Source organism: Pangasianodon hypophthalmus, chromosome 1 (assembly GCF_027358585.1).
Source record: "Pangasianodon hypophthalmus isolate fPanHyp1 chromosome 1, fPanHyp1.pri, whole genome shotgun sequence".
NCBI classification, from domain to species: Eukaryota; Metazoa; Chordata; class Actinopteri; order Siluriformes; family Pangasiidae; genus Pangasianodon; species Pangasianodon hypophthalmus.
Window position 1 is genome coordinate 15821797 of NC_069710.1, and position 13988 is coordinate 15835784.

At 37.4% G+C, this 13988-nt stretch overlaps 2 protein-coding genes across 3 annotated transcripts; one reads left to right on the forward strand and one right to left on the reverse strand.

Moving 5' to 3' along the window:
* Positions 1-1222: 1222 nt before the first annotated feature.
* Positions 1223-5528, reverse strand: LOC117598409 (uncharacterized). The gene is made up of 8 exons (XM_034308647.2): positions 5414-5528; positions 5109-5220; positions 4883-4964; positions 4408-4592; positions 4173-4305; positions 3907-4045; positions 3489-3728; positions 1223-3361 (listed from the first exon to the last, which is right to left on the reverse strand). Exons 2-8 carry the CDS (start codon positions 5181-5183, stop codon positions 3304-3306), a joined length of 912 nt encoding a protein of 303 aa, XP_034164538.2. The 5' UTR covers positions 5184-5220; positions 5414-5528; the 3' UTR covers positions 1223-3303.
* A 3364-nt stretch (positions 5529-8892) lies between these two features.
* Positions 8893-13518, forward strand: LOC113533889 (autotransporter adhesin BpaC). 2 transcript variants are annotated; one of them, XM_026926325.3, is made up of 9 exons: positions 8893-9032; positions 10555-10611; positions 11153-11344; positions 11515-11540; positions 11641-11739; positions 11919-12075; positions 12232-12311; positions 12416-12511; positions 12755-13518. In XM_026926325.3, exons 2-9 carry the CDS (start codon positions 10578-10580, stop codon positions 13013-13015), a joined length of 945 nt encoding a protein of 314 aa, XP_026782126.1. In that variant the 5' UTR covers positions 8893-9032; positions 10555-10577; the 3' UTR covers positions 13016-13518. The 2 variants fall into 2 exon arrangements, with proteins under 2 accessions (XP_026782126.1, XP_026782128.1); XM_026926327.3 differs by having other exon boundaries at positions 11156-11344.
* Positions 13519-13988: the final 470 nt, after the last annotated feature.

Below are 13988 nucleotides of genomic sequence, written 5' to 3' on the forward strand. Positions count from 1 at the left end.
CATAAATTATGCTTGTAAGTACGAGGATATTTCACCCCAAAATCTGGTTGCCTCTGCCAGGAGGTTCAGACATGGCAATAAATAGCTTTCAAAAAGATAATGAGCCACACATACTCCCAGATCAACACAGACATTGTTAAAGAAACACGAAATCAGTGTTTTCCAATGATCATTTCAGTCTCTCAATTTGAACCCCACTGAAAAGCTGTTTGCACAATCATAAGAATATAAAGGAGCTTAAAATGTTCTGCAGGGAGGAGTAGACCCACTGACAAGTGTCTTCAGCTTTGTAAGACATATTAATGTGAACAATGAAAAAAGTTCTCAGTCATGCAGGTGGTTGTCACGGAAATTGTTTTTCACAGTTTCCTGTCTTGATTAATTTAAAAGACAGAAACTGAACTGAAGTGTTTATATCCTGCTGCTTAATGCATACTTCCAAGTCTAGTAATTTGGATTAAAGCAAAATATAGATCACTATTTCTCTTTATTTAAGCTAAAATTGTAAAACATGGGTGCTTTAATAGTAAGTCAGTTAAATGTTCAGATTAGCTGACAATAAAATTAAATATTACTCAGCACAGTATTCAGTAGAGAGTACTTTGTATGCCTGCATTTCAGCTGTGTTATGTAAAACCCTGTATGTCCAGAGATGCCCCTGCCTCTTCTGAAAGTAGGCTCGTGCAATCAAACTCAAGAGATATGATTTTATGTGCATAAGCTATTCTTTTGCATGCCTATAATTCCTATTTTATAGGAATTCTTATTTTAGAGGAATTACACAGGCACCTTGTTTATTTAGAGAAAAAGTCACTGGAGAAAACTGCAGCTTTTCAAGGGGGGAAGTTTACATAGTTTTAAGTTGTCCACCTCCAGCATAAATGTATGCTCAGAAATAGCATAAAAGCAGATCTGTGAAATCACCCTGTGATGGCTTGTTTACCTCACTGTTTTTCAATGAAATATGCTATGTTTTTCCAAGGCATGATACAAATCCACACAGGTGAATTATGACAAATACATTTATTTTACATATATATATATATATATATATATATATATATATATATATATATATATATATATACACACACACACACACACACAGTGTTTAAACAAGACCAAATGAACAAAAACCATTTCTCATGTCTGTTCATGTAAAAGATCCATAAGTTACACTAGGGACATGTCCCTACCACTTTTTTATATGCCTGGTTTTGTCCCCACCACTAGTAGGCGACATTAAAAATCTTATACAATAATCAGCCATAACTTTAAAATCACCTCCCTAATATTGTGTAGGTCACCCTTGTGCCACCAAAACAGCTTTGATTCATCAAGGCATAGATTCCACAAGACTTCTGAAGGTGTGCTGTGGTATCTGGCACCAAGAAGTTAGCAGCAGATCCTTTAAGTCCTGTAAATTGTGAGGTGGATTGGACTTTTTTGTCCAGCACATCCCACAGATGCTCTATCGGACTGAGATCTGGGGAGTTTGGAGGCCAAGTCAACACCTTGAACTCTTTGTCATGTCCCTCAAATCATTCTTTATCCTGCTGGAAGAGGCCACTGCCATTAGGGAATTGCGTTGCCATGGCGGTGGACAGGCGTCAACATGGGCACTCTGACTGGATTGCAGCTATACAGCCCCTATACAGCAAGCTGTGATGCACTGTGTGTTCTGATTCCTTTCTATCATAGCCATCATTAACTTTTTCAGCAATAAGTGCTACAGTACTGCTTCTGTGGGATCAGACAGCATGGGCTAGCCTTTGCTCCTCCACACGTATCAGTGAGCCATGGGCACCCAAGACCCTCTCGCCAGTTCACCGGTTGTCCTTCCTTGGACCATTTTTGGTAGATACTAACCACTGCATACCAGGAACACCTGCCAGGAACACACAAGACCTGCCATTTTGGAGATGCCCTGACCCAGTCTTCTAGCCGTCACAATTTGGCCCTGGTCAAAGTCGCTCAGATCCTTACCCTTGCCCATTTTCCCTGCTTCCAACACATCAACTTCAAGAACTGACTATTCACTTACAGCCTAATATATCCCACTCCTTGACAGGTGACATTGTAATGAGATAATCAGTGTTACTCACTGGTTTTAATGTTACGCAGTGGTTTTAATGTTATGGCTCATTGGTACTCATTGGTGTAACTGCCAGCAGTGGTGAGATTCACCTGGGTACCTTCTTGTGTACATGTGCTCACATGCAGAGCCTTTCCAACAAAGTGATGTTTGATGCACTATTTGCAATAGATACCACAGGTAACAACTGGTACTAACAATTGCTAACAATAAGTGTGCTTAAATCAGGCTTGTGGAGAGTCCCCTATATCCTGGCATAGGTGTCTCACTGCCAGGAGTGAGATTTCAATTGGAGCTACCCTTGCATAGGGACCAATATATGCAGATTCCAATGCTAACAGTCAAATAGCTAATATGTAGTTGGTGCATGCACATGATGTGATACTGTAACCTCTCACTAGCATGTCATCGGGGTGTCTGCATTCAGTGCTCGGGAAGGCCCATATAAGTGTAGAGCTTTGCCTGGTGAGACCACCAATGATGCAATGTAGGTATCAACTGTAGGCGTGTGACCCTCTCTGACCTGATAATGATCTGTCATATTAGCTAAGATGCACTTCACCAGTGCCAGAAGCTGATCCAGACTTGTTTTAAGACACTACTGAGGCCAGAGTTGAACATAGTAGTTCAATTCGTGGGTCATTATTAGCCTGGAAAATCTCTCAGATGTTGCTGTAGACATAACAGTCTCTCATTCCTAAAAAGAGGAATGGGAAGGAAGGCCAGTCATTGTGCTTTATGGAGGGCACCTTTGAAGGACATGAGCTTCCACACTGTGTGGTCTCATTTCCAGTACAGTTTAAGCTGAGCCACATCTGCCACCTGGTTGCCAATATGCTTAGAAAACAACTGAGGCTGCTTTCACAGCTTCTTAATATGCTTAATATTCATTGTAGACATTGGAGTGTTGGCAATTTGTTAGGCTATGATATTTGGTTCTGGGTTTGGCACTGGGTTCAAACACTGGCAAGACAAGTGGAAGTGGCTCATTAAATAACACAGTTAACCAAAAAGAGTATGTTGTGGTATGATAAGGCAAGACGAAGGTAGGGGAAATGGCTGTAGGACAGCAGTATTTATTACAAATACTGCATCATACTTTACTTTGTGACTTTGTTGAAAAGTCTCAGCATATATGCGTATGCTCACAAGGTGCCTCTCACCGGCCCTGGCAGTTAGAAGGAGTGAGAAAGAAATAATTGATATGTCTACTCCCAGGCCAGTAGTAGCTTGCTGAATGCCACAAATGCACCATGTCCAGGCTTGCTAGAGAGAGAGAAAGAGAGAGTCATATTATGAATAATAAATACTTGTAAATTCTTGTGAAAATTGTTGATCATTCTCTGATCAATTCTTTGTCTAAGAGATTAATTTTTGCAGCAAGGCCTGTTACCAGTCAAAGTAGCACTGTCCCTCATAGGTGCCTGCTTGCTTTGTATTCTCAGCCAGTTCCAGCTCCACACCCAAATAGAAGTCAGATGATCCATGTGGTCGGCCCAGATAGCGCAGGGTTCCAGTGCTAATTCGGCCTGTAGGGAGCAAAACCCTGACCCTGTGGCCAATCTGCAGGTCCATTGGAGAATGGGGCACAAAGGCTCTTTGGGGACGAGTGCCACTTCTCCATGAGCCCACACTGAATGATGAAAAATAAATTAAGGTGAGCAAAAAATAAATCAGTGTTCTGAGAATGAACCCTAATATTAGTAAACATGCATTCTGTGACTGCACACTTCTTTAAATAACAAAAATGCAGTTCACAATCTGTTTGCTTTTTCTAATCCTGTGAGTGTATATTGAGAGCTTGCTTGTACCTTGTGTTGACAGACATGGCAGATGTAGATCTGGAGTCAGAAGTAGCACAAAAGGAGTCCTGACTGCAGGGAAGACTGTTTGCGTAAGCCACATCGTGCAGTATTTTCATATCCAGTTGGTGGATTTTGTTCAAGCCACCTTATAGAGACCAGCAAGCAACAGTAATTAATCAAGAATTAATCTTAAGAGTACTGCCAAATGTAGCTGAGGAAAATCAACTACTCTTTGAGGAGAACCAAAAATTGTTGTCAGTCAAATAACTTACTGGACCAGCTACGTTTCTTTTCCTCAAAACTGTGTCCATTCTCCAAGTCAGACTCTCTGAAGTTCTCACTCATTTCTGTTGAATCACTTGCTTTGTGCAAGGCACCTGACCTAGTGACAATCTCAGAGTACAACTAAAAAGGATGCATTCGCATAAATTTAATTTCCAAAGTGAGTTTATCACCAGTCTAATTTAACAAATGCATGTAGTAACTACAACACAAATGTGCACATACCTGATCTCTTAGATCATGCTGTCTCTTCTGCAGCTCCATGAACCGCATTTCCCATGATGCCCTTTGATTAGCAATCTGAGCTTTCAGATCCTGAATCTCCCCCTCAGCTTTCAATAGCCTCTTGTATAAGGTACAGCTGTGCTCATGGTGACCTGACTTCTCCCAGATGTGTTGTCTCTCAGATTCTGCAAGAATTTTTTTCCCCAGAAATTTGTAAGGTTAGTGCAATGTGTTGTTTTTTCACACAAGAAGCATTTGTAATGTAGCCATCCTGCCACCTGATGGGCAGGATAAAGCATAGCATAAATTTACAAATTATAAAGTGTCACAGATGGCAATCCATGTAACACCTTTCTGTGACAATAAGAGTGCATTACAAATTTGGTTGCTACTGGTAATGGGAAAAAAAAACACTGAAATAAGAACAACAACTCATACTAATAAGTTATGTTTTATATTTAAAAGAAAAAAAAACCTGTAAAGTGTTTCTGATGGGTGCAGCTTTCAGATTCATGTGGTATCCGTGGTGTAGATTTTAGGGCACAGTATGGGTTTACCTATAATACAACCAACATAGCATATCCGAAAGATTTTTTTTTTAAAGATATTTTAATAGGAATAAATAGCAATAAATATATAAGAGACAAATTGAAGTATTACAGTAAACTGTGAATTAATTAAACGAAAGAAGCCATGCTCACCCAGAAAAACCTCCAACAGCACAACAGGCCATTCAGAGTCCAGACAACTGCTGACCACAGGACATATGTCACCATATTGAGGTATTTTTACTGGCATATGGTTGCCAGTTATCTGTAAAATCAGTAGAGCTGATCTGGTGAATGTTCACCACAAGGAAACATTTTAGTGGCATGAATGCAATTCTCCGCATACCACCATACAATTGCACATACAATGTTTTAAAGTTTACAGTTCTTCCCAAACATGACACATTTACAAGATTAATCACAAGAACAAATAAAATAAATATAAAATTTGGTCAAACCTTGATGTTGTAATTCCTAGTCTTGTAAGCTGTTAAGCATTCCTACACAGAATAAAAACTCTCTGTTCATTTTTCAGTCACACAATGGTCGTATGCACAGGATAATGTGTTGCTACGACTGAGACTGCTGATGCCAAAAAACGACCATGGCTGTAAATCCTATATAATCTGCTTAGGCACTGAGCTGCATGGTGCAGTTGTGTCCCCTCACATACTAATTTTGGTCTCTGATCCTATTTACACAAGTCCAAATAACTGTGCATTGTGGAGAAGTGAGGTCTTGTACTGCATGTAAAATCCTTAAGCCATCACATCTGAGAATTCTGTATGCATTTTGCGTACAAAAAAAAAAAGATTTAATTAGAGTGCATGGATAAAATTTAGTTTGATTGACACTTTGACCAAGGATGTTCTTTTAGTAAAATTGTCTTCTTATTCAAAGGCTCTTGCTGTTCAGCAGAATTGCCACAAGAGGGCAAAATAATACCTTTCTGAACTGTCTAGACTGAAAAACAACAATAATATGGATTATTATGTAGGCTGCTTAATCTTCCATTAGTGGACTCATGGGAATTCAATAATTGATTTTCCAAATGAACTCACATTTCATCTTTGTTACTCAAATAGTGTTGCTTGGATTGTTTATGTACAAACTAATAATCTTCACAGGATGAATAGGATCATTTTTGGAGACGTCTCCTATATAGAATTTAATAATACATAGTTTCAGTCAGCCTGTACTGTAGTAGCTGGTTCTGTCTGTTCAGTAATCGTTAGTAGTTGTCAAATAACAAGGACTGTTTATCTGATTGGTCAACATCAATTTTAAATTCTAATGCTCTCACATATCACCATAGCACATATCTTATCTGAGGCTATTGTCTGGACCCATGAATCTATGTTTAAACATGCCAATATTCATTCTTACTGTTAGGAATGGATGTCCTCAGGCAATAATATTTGCTTTATTTATACTGTTTGCATAGCATAGTGCTGCTTGCCATCAGGACATCAACAGCAAATGGGCAAATAATGGTGGACTTCATATTAACTAAACCCTTACCACAAAGGAGTAGCCTGGCATTTTCCTATAGGGATTTAGTTTATGATATTTGCTTGTTAATACAGTGAATATTCCAACGTATTTAGGATATGCTATCGAGGTAGTAAAAATGGCATGTATCATTAAGCAAACCTCACCATTACAACTTTATCACCACTAATGATGGAGATTATTGTAGTTTAACCTCGTGAACATGTACTGTATATACTGTCATGGATCAAGCCACCTTCTAAAAGTGTTGGAGGACAATGCTTCTTTCTTTAACTTTAAGGTTTTAGCTTGATAGTATTCTTAGAACCTAGCTTGAGGATTTGTTTGTGATGGAGACTACAAAGCACTTCTTTGTAGTCTCTCTGGATAAGGGTGTCTGCCAAATGCTGTAAATGCTGTGTGGATAACTGAGCTTACATGATAGTCTAAAAGCTTATAAATAAATAACTGTGATGCTTGTGTTACTGTGCTGTTCAGAAAGGCCACAGTTCAGCGTCATCTTCCAAACAGGAGGGTAAATACACTGAACTGAGGCTTCTTTCTCAGGGGCTTCATTAGTCTCCACTAGCCACGGAGAGCCAGATGCCGTTGTCTGGTTGCACTGTGTCTTCCGGGAAAAAGGCAGGAGAAAGCTCTACCGCCACCGCCTCACCACCCTCTCTGTAATATTTGCCTTTGAGATACAGCAATCATATACCATTCATTGTACTCTCACAATAGAAACAAAGATTACTTTTTGTTATGTCCTGCCACCTGTTCCACGCTGCTTTTTTATGGAGGCCTGGCTGGTTCATGTTCAGCTTGTGTTTATCTTGCCTCTTAAGCACTACAATGCGATGACATTGAGTACACATTCAAAAACTATTTTAATTTAACTAATTTAAATTACCTCTGACTTTCACTTTTAAAGACAATTATTTGTATATACAAACAAAACTCCAGTACATGATGCAAGCATTTTAAATTCATTACATACTCAAAGAATTTAGAGCAACATATATTTCATAGAGACACTAACTAATAATCTTGCGTTTATTCGTTTCCGAGCAGTAGGAACAAACCTCTTCTCTCTTTTTTCTTTTTTTTCATATCAGTAGAGTGGCAGTGAATTTGCTTTGCTCTTCTGAACTCATTCAGTGTACCTTCACTCACATTTACATGAAAAGTAAGGAGCAACATCACTGCATTTGTTTATAACCAACATTGTTTATGGAAATAAGAGAAATGGAGCAGAATAGCATGAAAATTCACAACCAAATATTTTGAATGCAAAATGTACCCAACAGCTGCATTATTGCTTTTGATACATGATTTTTCCCTCCTGCTATTTTTCCCTTTAGTGTCAGGCAATCACTTGCCATAACCTGCCTTTTATACTCGAAACATTATAACCTTTTGTATTTTCAACCACTACTTTAAGAGCAATACAGATCAGATGAAGAAGCATGATCTGGGTGTGAACTGTAATGTGGGACTTCTGTTACCTGAGTGACTCATATTCTTTTGTATCTGGGGATGGGTTTATTCTTTGCATTCCATAACCCATATCATTACAAAGGAACAATTGTACTCATGAGGTACGTGTATGGAGCATGGAACAGGGGAAAGTGTGATTTTTTTTTTAAGAAATTGCAAACACATTCCCCAGACTGCACGCCAAAATATAATACATAAGAAATATGTTTATATATTAATTCTTCTTAGTCTTTATTAAGCAATGTTTCTCTGGACTGCAGTGAGTGATGGTATACACCTGTATGCACCTAAGACTTTTTAAATTGAGCTCACTGGCTTACTGAGTTAAATGAAGTGATTATATTGATATTATATATCATAGTGCTTTAACTGCTTAATTACATTTAAAATTCTATATTTTAGTTTTTAGTGCAAAAGATAACAACATTACAAGCAAAAATAATCATTAAAAATCATTAATGTTGTTGTTGTTGTTGTTTTAAGGCCTTAGTGTATGCACCTGGAAAGAGTGATGATGCTGATTCAAAGCATTTACAAAGCATTTAGGTTTTATTATCATTTACATTCTATAAACAAAGGCAGACATTGCTAAATTATTGGATAAGCTTGGGGCGGGGCCATTATAAACCTATAATAAGCAATGTAATTGCAATGCATTTTTTGTAATTGCAGTGCATGTTTTTGAATTCTGATATTTCATTCGCATATATCACTGATCCCTGTTAATGCATGTTATTCCAGATCATGGCCTTTTCTTTCAATAACATTATCCATATTTTAGTCATTAAAATAGTTAATGTAGGAGTGTGCCTTCTGCCCCACTGAATGGACTGATTCTTCTAGCACAGCTGTCCAAATTCTGTCCCTCCCCTCCTGTTTGGAAATGCAATTAGGACACCAGGCCACAAAAAGTTTCCACTCATTAGGCTACCTCTCCTGTGATGTCAGCAGAAAGGTAGCAACAGAAGTGGGGAGAGGGAGGGAGAGAGAGGAGGGCAACGGGAAGAGAACAGGAGAGCCCAGGCACTTGACTTCAACCACAGCTGCCACCTCCAGGCAAAACATCACTATCCTTCATTCTCAACAAAAGTAAGTACAATTTCACCATAAATATTGTCTTTATAAAGATTACAATTTGGTGTAATGTGCAGATTCCCAGGGATTCCTCTGAAAGATGCCAAAGTGCCAAATGTACTGTGTTGCTATGGTTGCAGACAGGTGCTAGAGCAGGCACGGGAATAACAACCTTTTACATGTTTGCAGCAGACTAAAAGAAATGCAGACCCAAATATTACATATTTCCTTACATGTAATTATTTATTTCTTTTCTGAAACAGTTTGGAACGAAATGTTTAACATCATGGAATATATTCACCAACAAGTTTCTTTTATCATAAGGAATGCCTAGTCATCGTTATTCAGTCAGCTGTATAATTGTGGTGATATGTGATAGAGAAAAGAAGAAAAGGTTTTACCAGCCATCCTGTTGACATCTTATATTATAATCAGTAATAAATATTTATAATGTATTGCAGCCCTATCATGGAATTTGTGATGCCCTACCACAGCCTAAGTACCTCCAATTCTCTTGCACATTTGCATGTTAGGCAAATTTAATTACATACAGACTAAATGAACAGTGGCTAAATAGAAAAGTTTGCATTTTTTTCCCCACACACACACACACACACACACTCACACACACACACAAACACACACACACACACACACAGTAGTAGTCCAGGACAAACTCCATTATATGATGTTCTTCTTCCCTCTATTATATTATCACCACAATTAATTAATTAATTGCAAAAAGTGTTTCCTATTTTCTTCCTTTAATTGAAGTCAAATTGTCCTGTAAAAATGTAGAATACATGACAGGCAGATGAAGAGAAAGAGAGAGTTCGATTTTGGAGGGCCTGTTGACATATAAAGTGGTTTCCAAAGCAGTTTCCTGAAGGAGGTTATGCAATTTCCTCTGGGGATGAGTAACAAGCTGTGCTTTGCTCTTGTACCCATGGGATTTTCTAAGAACAAACAAGTTGTTAATTGTGTATGAGCAACAGGTCCCACTGAAAGTGAGCATTTTTGTAACTAAGGACGTGAGATGTCTTCCAGTACTTTTCCTAATATGAACCTATGAGTGACATGTTGTTTATCAAGTATACTTTGTAATAATCGAAACAACTTTATTAAAATAATTATTAAGACTGTTATTAATAATGAAAGAGCATTATTATTGATAATTAAAAACTGATAAATGCAGATGCAGGTTTTAATGAAGCAGCATGATATACTGCATGTTTCCTGGAATAATACAGATTAATTGGCTCTATAATAGCATACCTATAGCTAGGCAAAAGGTTAACCAACATGAAAGATGAGGAAATTTTCTAGAATGATTAGATTCACATCACATAGAGTTTATTTGTTAGGCATTTCTGCAACTGGAAAGCTTTAATTAATCAGTTGTTTGTCATTTTCCAAGTACCAAATTATACTGTCTGAAAATAAATGTGTAAATTAATAGGCAACCACTGTAAAAACAAATTAGAGTAGCAACACGGCTAGGTTATGAATAAACTACCATGTCATTGTGTGTTTACAGGTGAAAACAGAACACACCAAAAAATGAAGGGCTCTGTACTAATACCTTGTACTAAAGGTAAACATAAACCAAAATAACATAACAGATATGACATATAAACTATTCCTTTTATTAAAAGGCCATGCATTATTCCTGCCATTCAATCCCTGCCATTTATATTCAATAAATATGACAAACGTTATGAGCATGGACTTTCTAGGTTAAACAGTAGAATATGTGATATATGACATTATAAGGACATTTTGAAAAGGAACAAAAACTAGTAATAGCAACATTGTGATTCCCAAATATGAAAGTTACTGTATTGGGAGACAACTGTGTTGTATTTTCCAGTGAAATAATATATATAATTATATATCCACTTTGTAACTTTGTAATAAATGTCACAAACTTCACATTCAGGGTGTTTACAGATGACAGTATCTGAACTATTCCCAGCCAGCATTCAATATAATTAGTCCTCATCTGAAATTTCATTATATGTCAAATTGACATAGATTGATCATTCTGTAAACCTTTCCAAGCCTTAGCTCAACTGGTCTGTGCAAATAAATTGCATAGTAGTCAATGCAGTTTGACTCTCTGTTTCTCTTCCCAGCAGGTTTCCTTCTTTTTGTTTTATTGCAAACGAGTTTGATTCTGTATGCAAGTGCACAGGAAAATTCCACAAATTCCACAAATTCCACAAGCAGCGAAACAGTTAGTCCTGTCAATGTGACCTCACTGACTAATCAGACTGTAAATGCTACAGTGACTCCCTCGGGTAATGACACAAGCAATGGCAATACTGGTAAGTGGTCATGTTATAGCGATCTGATTATTAATAACTTTAAATATAAAAAATGCTCCCCAAAATAACCATTACGCAGCAGGCACTGACGGCATGTTATTTTATGTCATCTGACATAGCACTAAGAAAAGTCATTGACTTCAGCTCCTAATTTGGTATATTTTTTGTAGGCACAAATGGCACAAACTCAACAACGGTGAGTAACAGAAGAAGCATGGTAGCTTCAGATATAATAAACAGACTGGAGTGTTTTCTGAGGCTTTCTTTTTATTCAGTTCTTGTCTGATTTTCAACAGGTGTCCTGTCGAGTCTTCTCTTGTAATTACTCAGCATGCTACAGTACTTTCACAAGCACAAATGTCACCACTTGCTCAGCTCCTGAAAATTTTTGTGAGGTATAATAACTCACCACATGTATTATATATATTTGCTGAAGGTGTGTTAAATGTTGCAGATTTATTACAATATTTCTTTCAATTCCATACCCCACCACACTGTGGATAGGGTGTGGTTTTCAAAGCAGGTGTTTTGCAATGTTAATGAATCAGCTGATTGATATTATGTGGTGTATTAGCTGAGAAAAGACGGAGATGCGACATATTCGGTGAGGTGCACGAGCAGCTGCCTCAGCGCCTGTACGAACTCCTCTCAGAACAACTGCTCCATTAATTGCTGCTCCAACAATTGTGTCAACTCCACTCTCAACAGTCTACTCAACTCTTCCATCATAAGTACTCCTTCTCCCACTTTTTCTTTTTTTTCTAATCTTAATTAGATTTGCCTGAAGTGCAAAGTTATATAGACATTCTGTCGTGTAGGTGGATAGATGTGTATGTGTAGCCCTGATTCTTATTATTCAGTTCTTCACCATTTTGTTTTTCAATCAGTGACTACTACAACAACCTCCACCACCACTTCTACCACTGCTAGGAGTTCTACTGTTGCGTCCACCACCATGGCAACCAATGTAAGAATGAACAGAAAGCTCGCTGCTCTAGCAAAGATAATTCATCTCATTAGATTTATTTTATACACTGATTGTTTTTTTTTTAATTATTACAATTATTACAGGGCAAGAAGTGCCATAAGTTGGGCTGTAGTGGAGACAACTGTTATCAAGGCAATACTAATGTTGCACTGTGCGCTCCTGGTCAGAACTTCTGTATGGTAAAAAAAAAAAAAGCTCTTCCCATATCTTTCTATGCACTTTTTGCTAAAATAAATTTTTAAAAATCACAGATGTGCCTGCAAAATATTGTGAATTGTGGTAATAATGGTGTGTATTTAGTGTATATTGTGATATGAGATATCAGCGCTGGTTCTAGTGAGTCAGCTTGCTGTACAGGCTACTTGAGAGTGAGCAACCAAAAATACATTTTATAAAATTTTATAACTCTTTTTCCCTCATAGCTGAAGAAGACACTGACTGTAACAGTGACAACCTGGACAGCAGGCTGTATCGAGGACTGCAGCAAAGAGACAGTGTGCACCTCCAGCAATAACAACTGCATCCTAGAGTGTTGTAATGCTACCACCACAGCCTCCTGCCTCAAGCTGAACGGCCAAGTAAACATTGTCGGCTCTGGCACTACGGCTCCAAGCTCTCACGTGCCACTCGTGATATCTTCCTTCTTCCTCTGGTTGCTGATCATGGGCAAATCTGCAGATTAGATTATAAGTGTCCAATGAGCATGAGCACTAGCTGTTGATCACTGATGGGAAACATTGTGTGTGTATGTGTATGTGTGTAAGTGTATGTGTGTATGTGTTTGTGTGTGTGTGTGCGCGCATGTGTGTATGAGGAATTGTGTGCTATATTTATTTAACTGCATGTCAACTGAAGCGTATACACGATATGTTCTATGAAAGAAAATATACTATATGATGAGAAAATGTCTATAATTTAATGATGTATAATCCATACCTTAAGCTACAAGCAGCATAGCGGGAACAATTGCATTAGTGCTGACAAATTCATTATATAGAAATATATATTAATTGTCTATCTTAGTTTAGTATGCTTTCGTTACCATTTGCATATGACAACATGACTTGTTTTGCAGCACACAGTCCAATCACTTAGATCCTTTTCGATTGGTGTCTATTATTTTCAGATGTTTGGGTAATGTGGATCACATTACCTGTTAAGCAGTCGTTCTTTCTCCTGCCAAAGCAGATAATCCAAACCTAACAAACAGAACAAAATGTTTTAAGGCATGCCCATTAAGACTATTTGAAAGAACACTGAGGATATCATCAACATACAGAAATGACAAGCAATGACAACCAAACAAAAAGGAAAAAAAATATATATATATATATGCACTTTATACTTATACTAGATGAATGTAATCTAAACAATATTTGCATATGTGAAATGGCTGTGTGGCAGAAGACTTTTAGGTAAAACTCAAAAACAAAAAACTTTATTTTTGAACAGACACCTATTGCACTATAAGATTGTATACATATATCTACATTTTATGATACAAATTAAATAATTATGGATAACATTTGATTTTGCATGTTTGATTTATAAGGATTCTTGTATAATTAGAATTAAACAAGTCCAACACCTAAAATACCTTGTCAGAATTATTCAAAGGACTTCTTAACAAAACTTTGAAAAAGAAATTTTAATAAG

Coding starts and splice junctions, on each gene's coding strand:
- LOC117598409 (XM_034308647.2), bottom strand. CDS start 5,183: ATGGTGACATATGTCCTGTGGTCAGCAGTTGTCTGGACTCTGAATGGC. Junction 4,593..4,882: donor CCATCAGAAACACTTTACAG/GTTTTTTTTTCT, acceptor AAATTCTTGCAG/AATCTGAGAGACAACACATC. Junction 3,362..3,488: donor GGACAGTGCTACTTTGACTG/GTAACAGGCCTT, acceptor CTCTCTCTCTAG/CAAGCCTGGACATGGTGCAT.
- LOC113533889 (XM_026926325.3), top strand. CDS start 10,578: ATGAAGGGCTCTGTACTAATACCTTGTACTAAAG. Junction 11,345..11,514: donor CACAAGCAATGGCAATACTG/GTAAGTGGTCAT, acceptor TATTTTTTGTAG/GCACAAATGGCACAAACTCA. Junction 12,312..12,415: donor CCACCACCATGGCAACCAAT/GTAAGAATGAAC, acceptor CAATTATTACAG/GGCAAGAAGTGCCATAAGTT.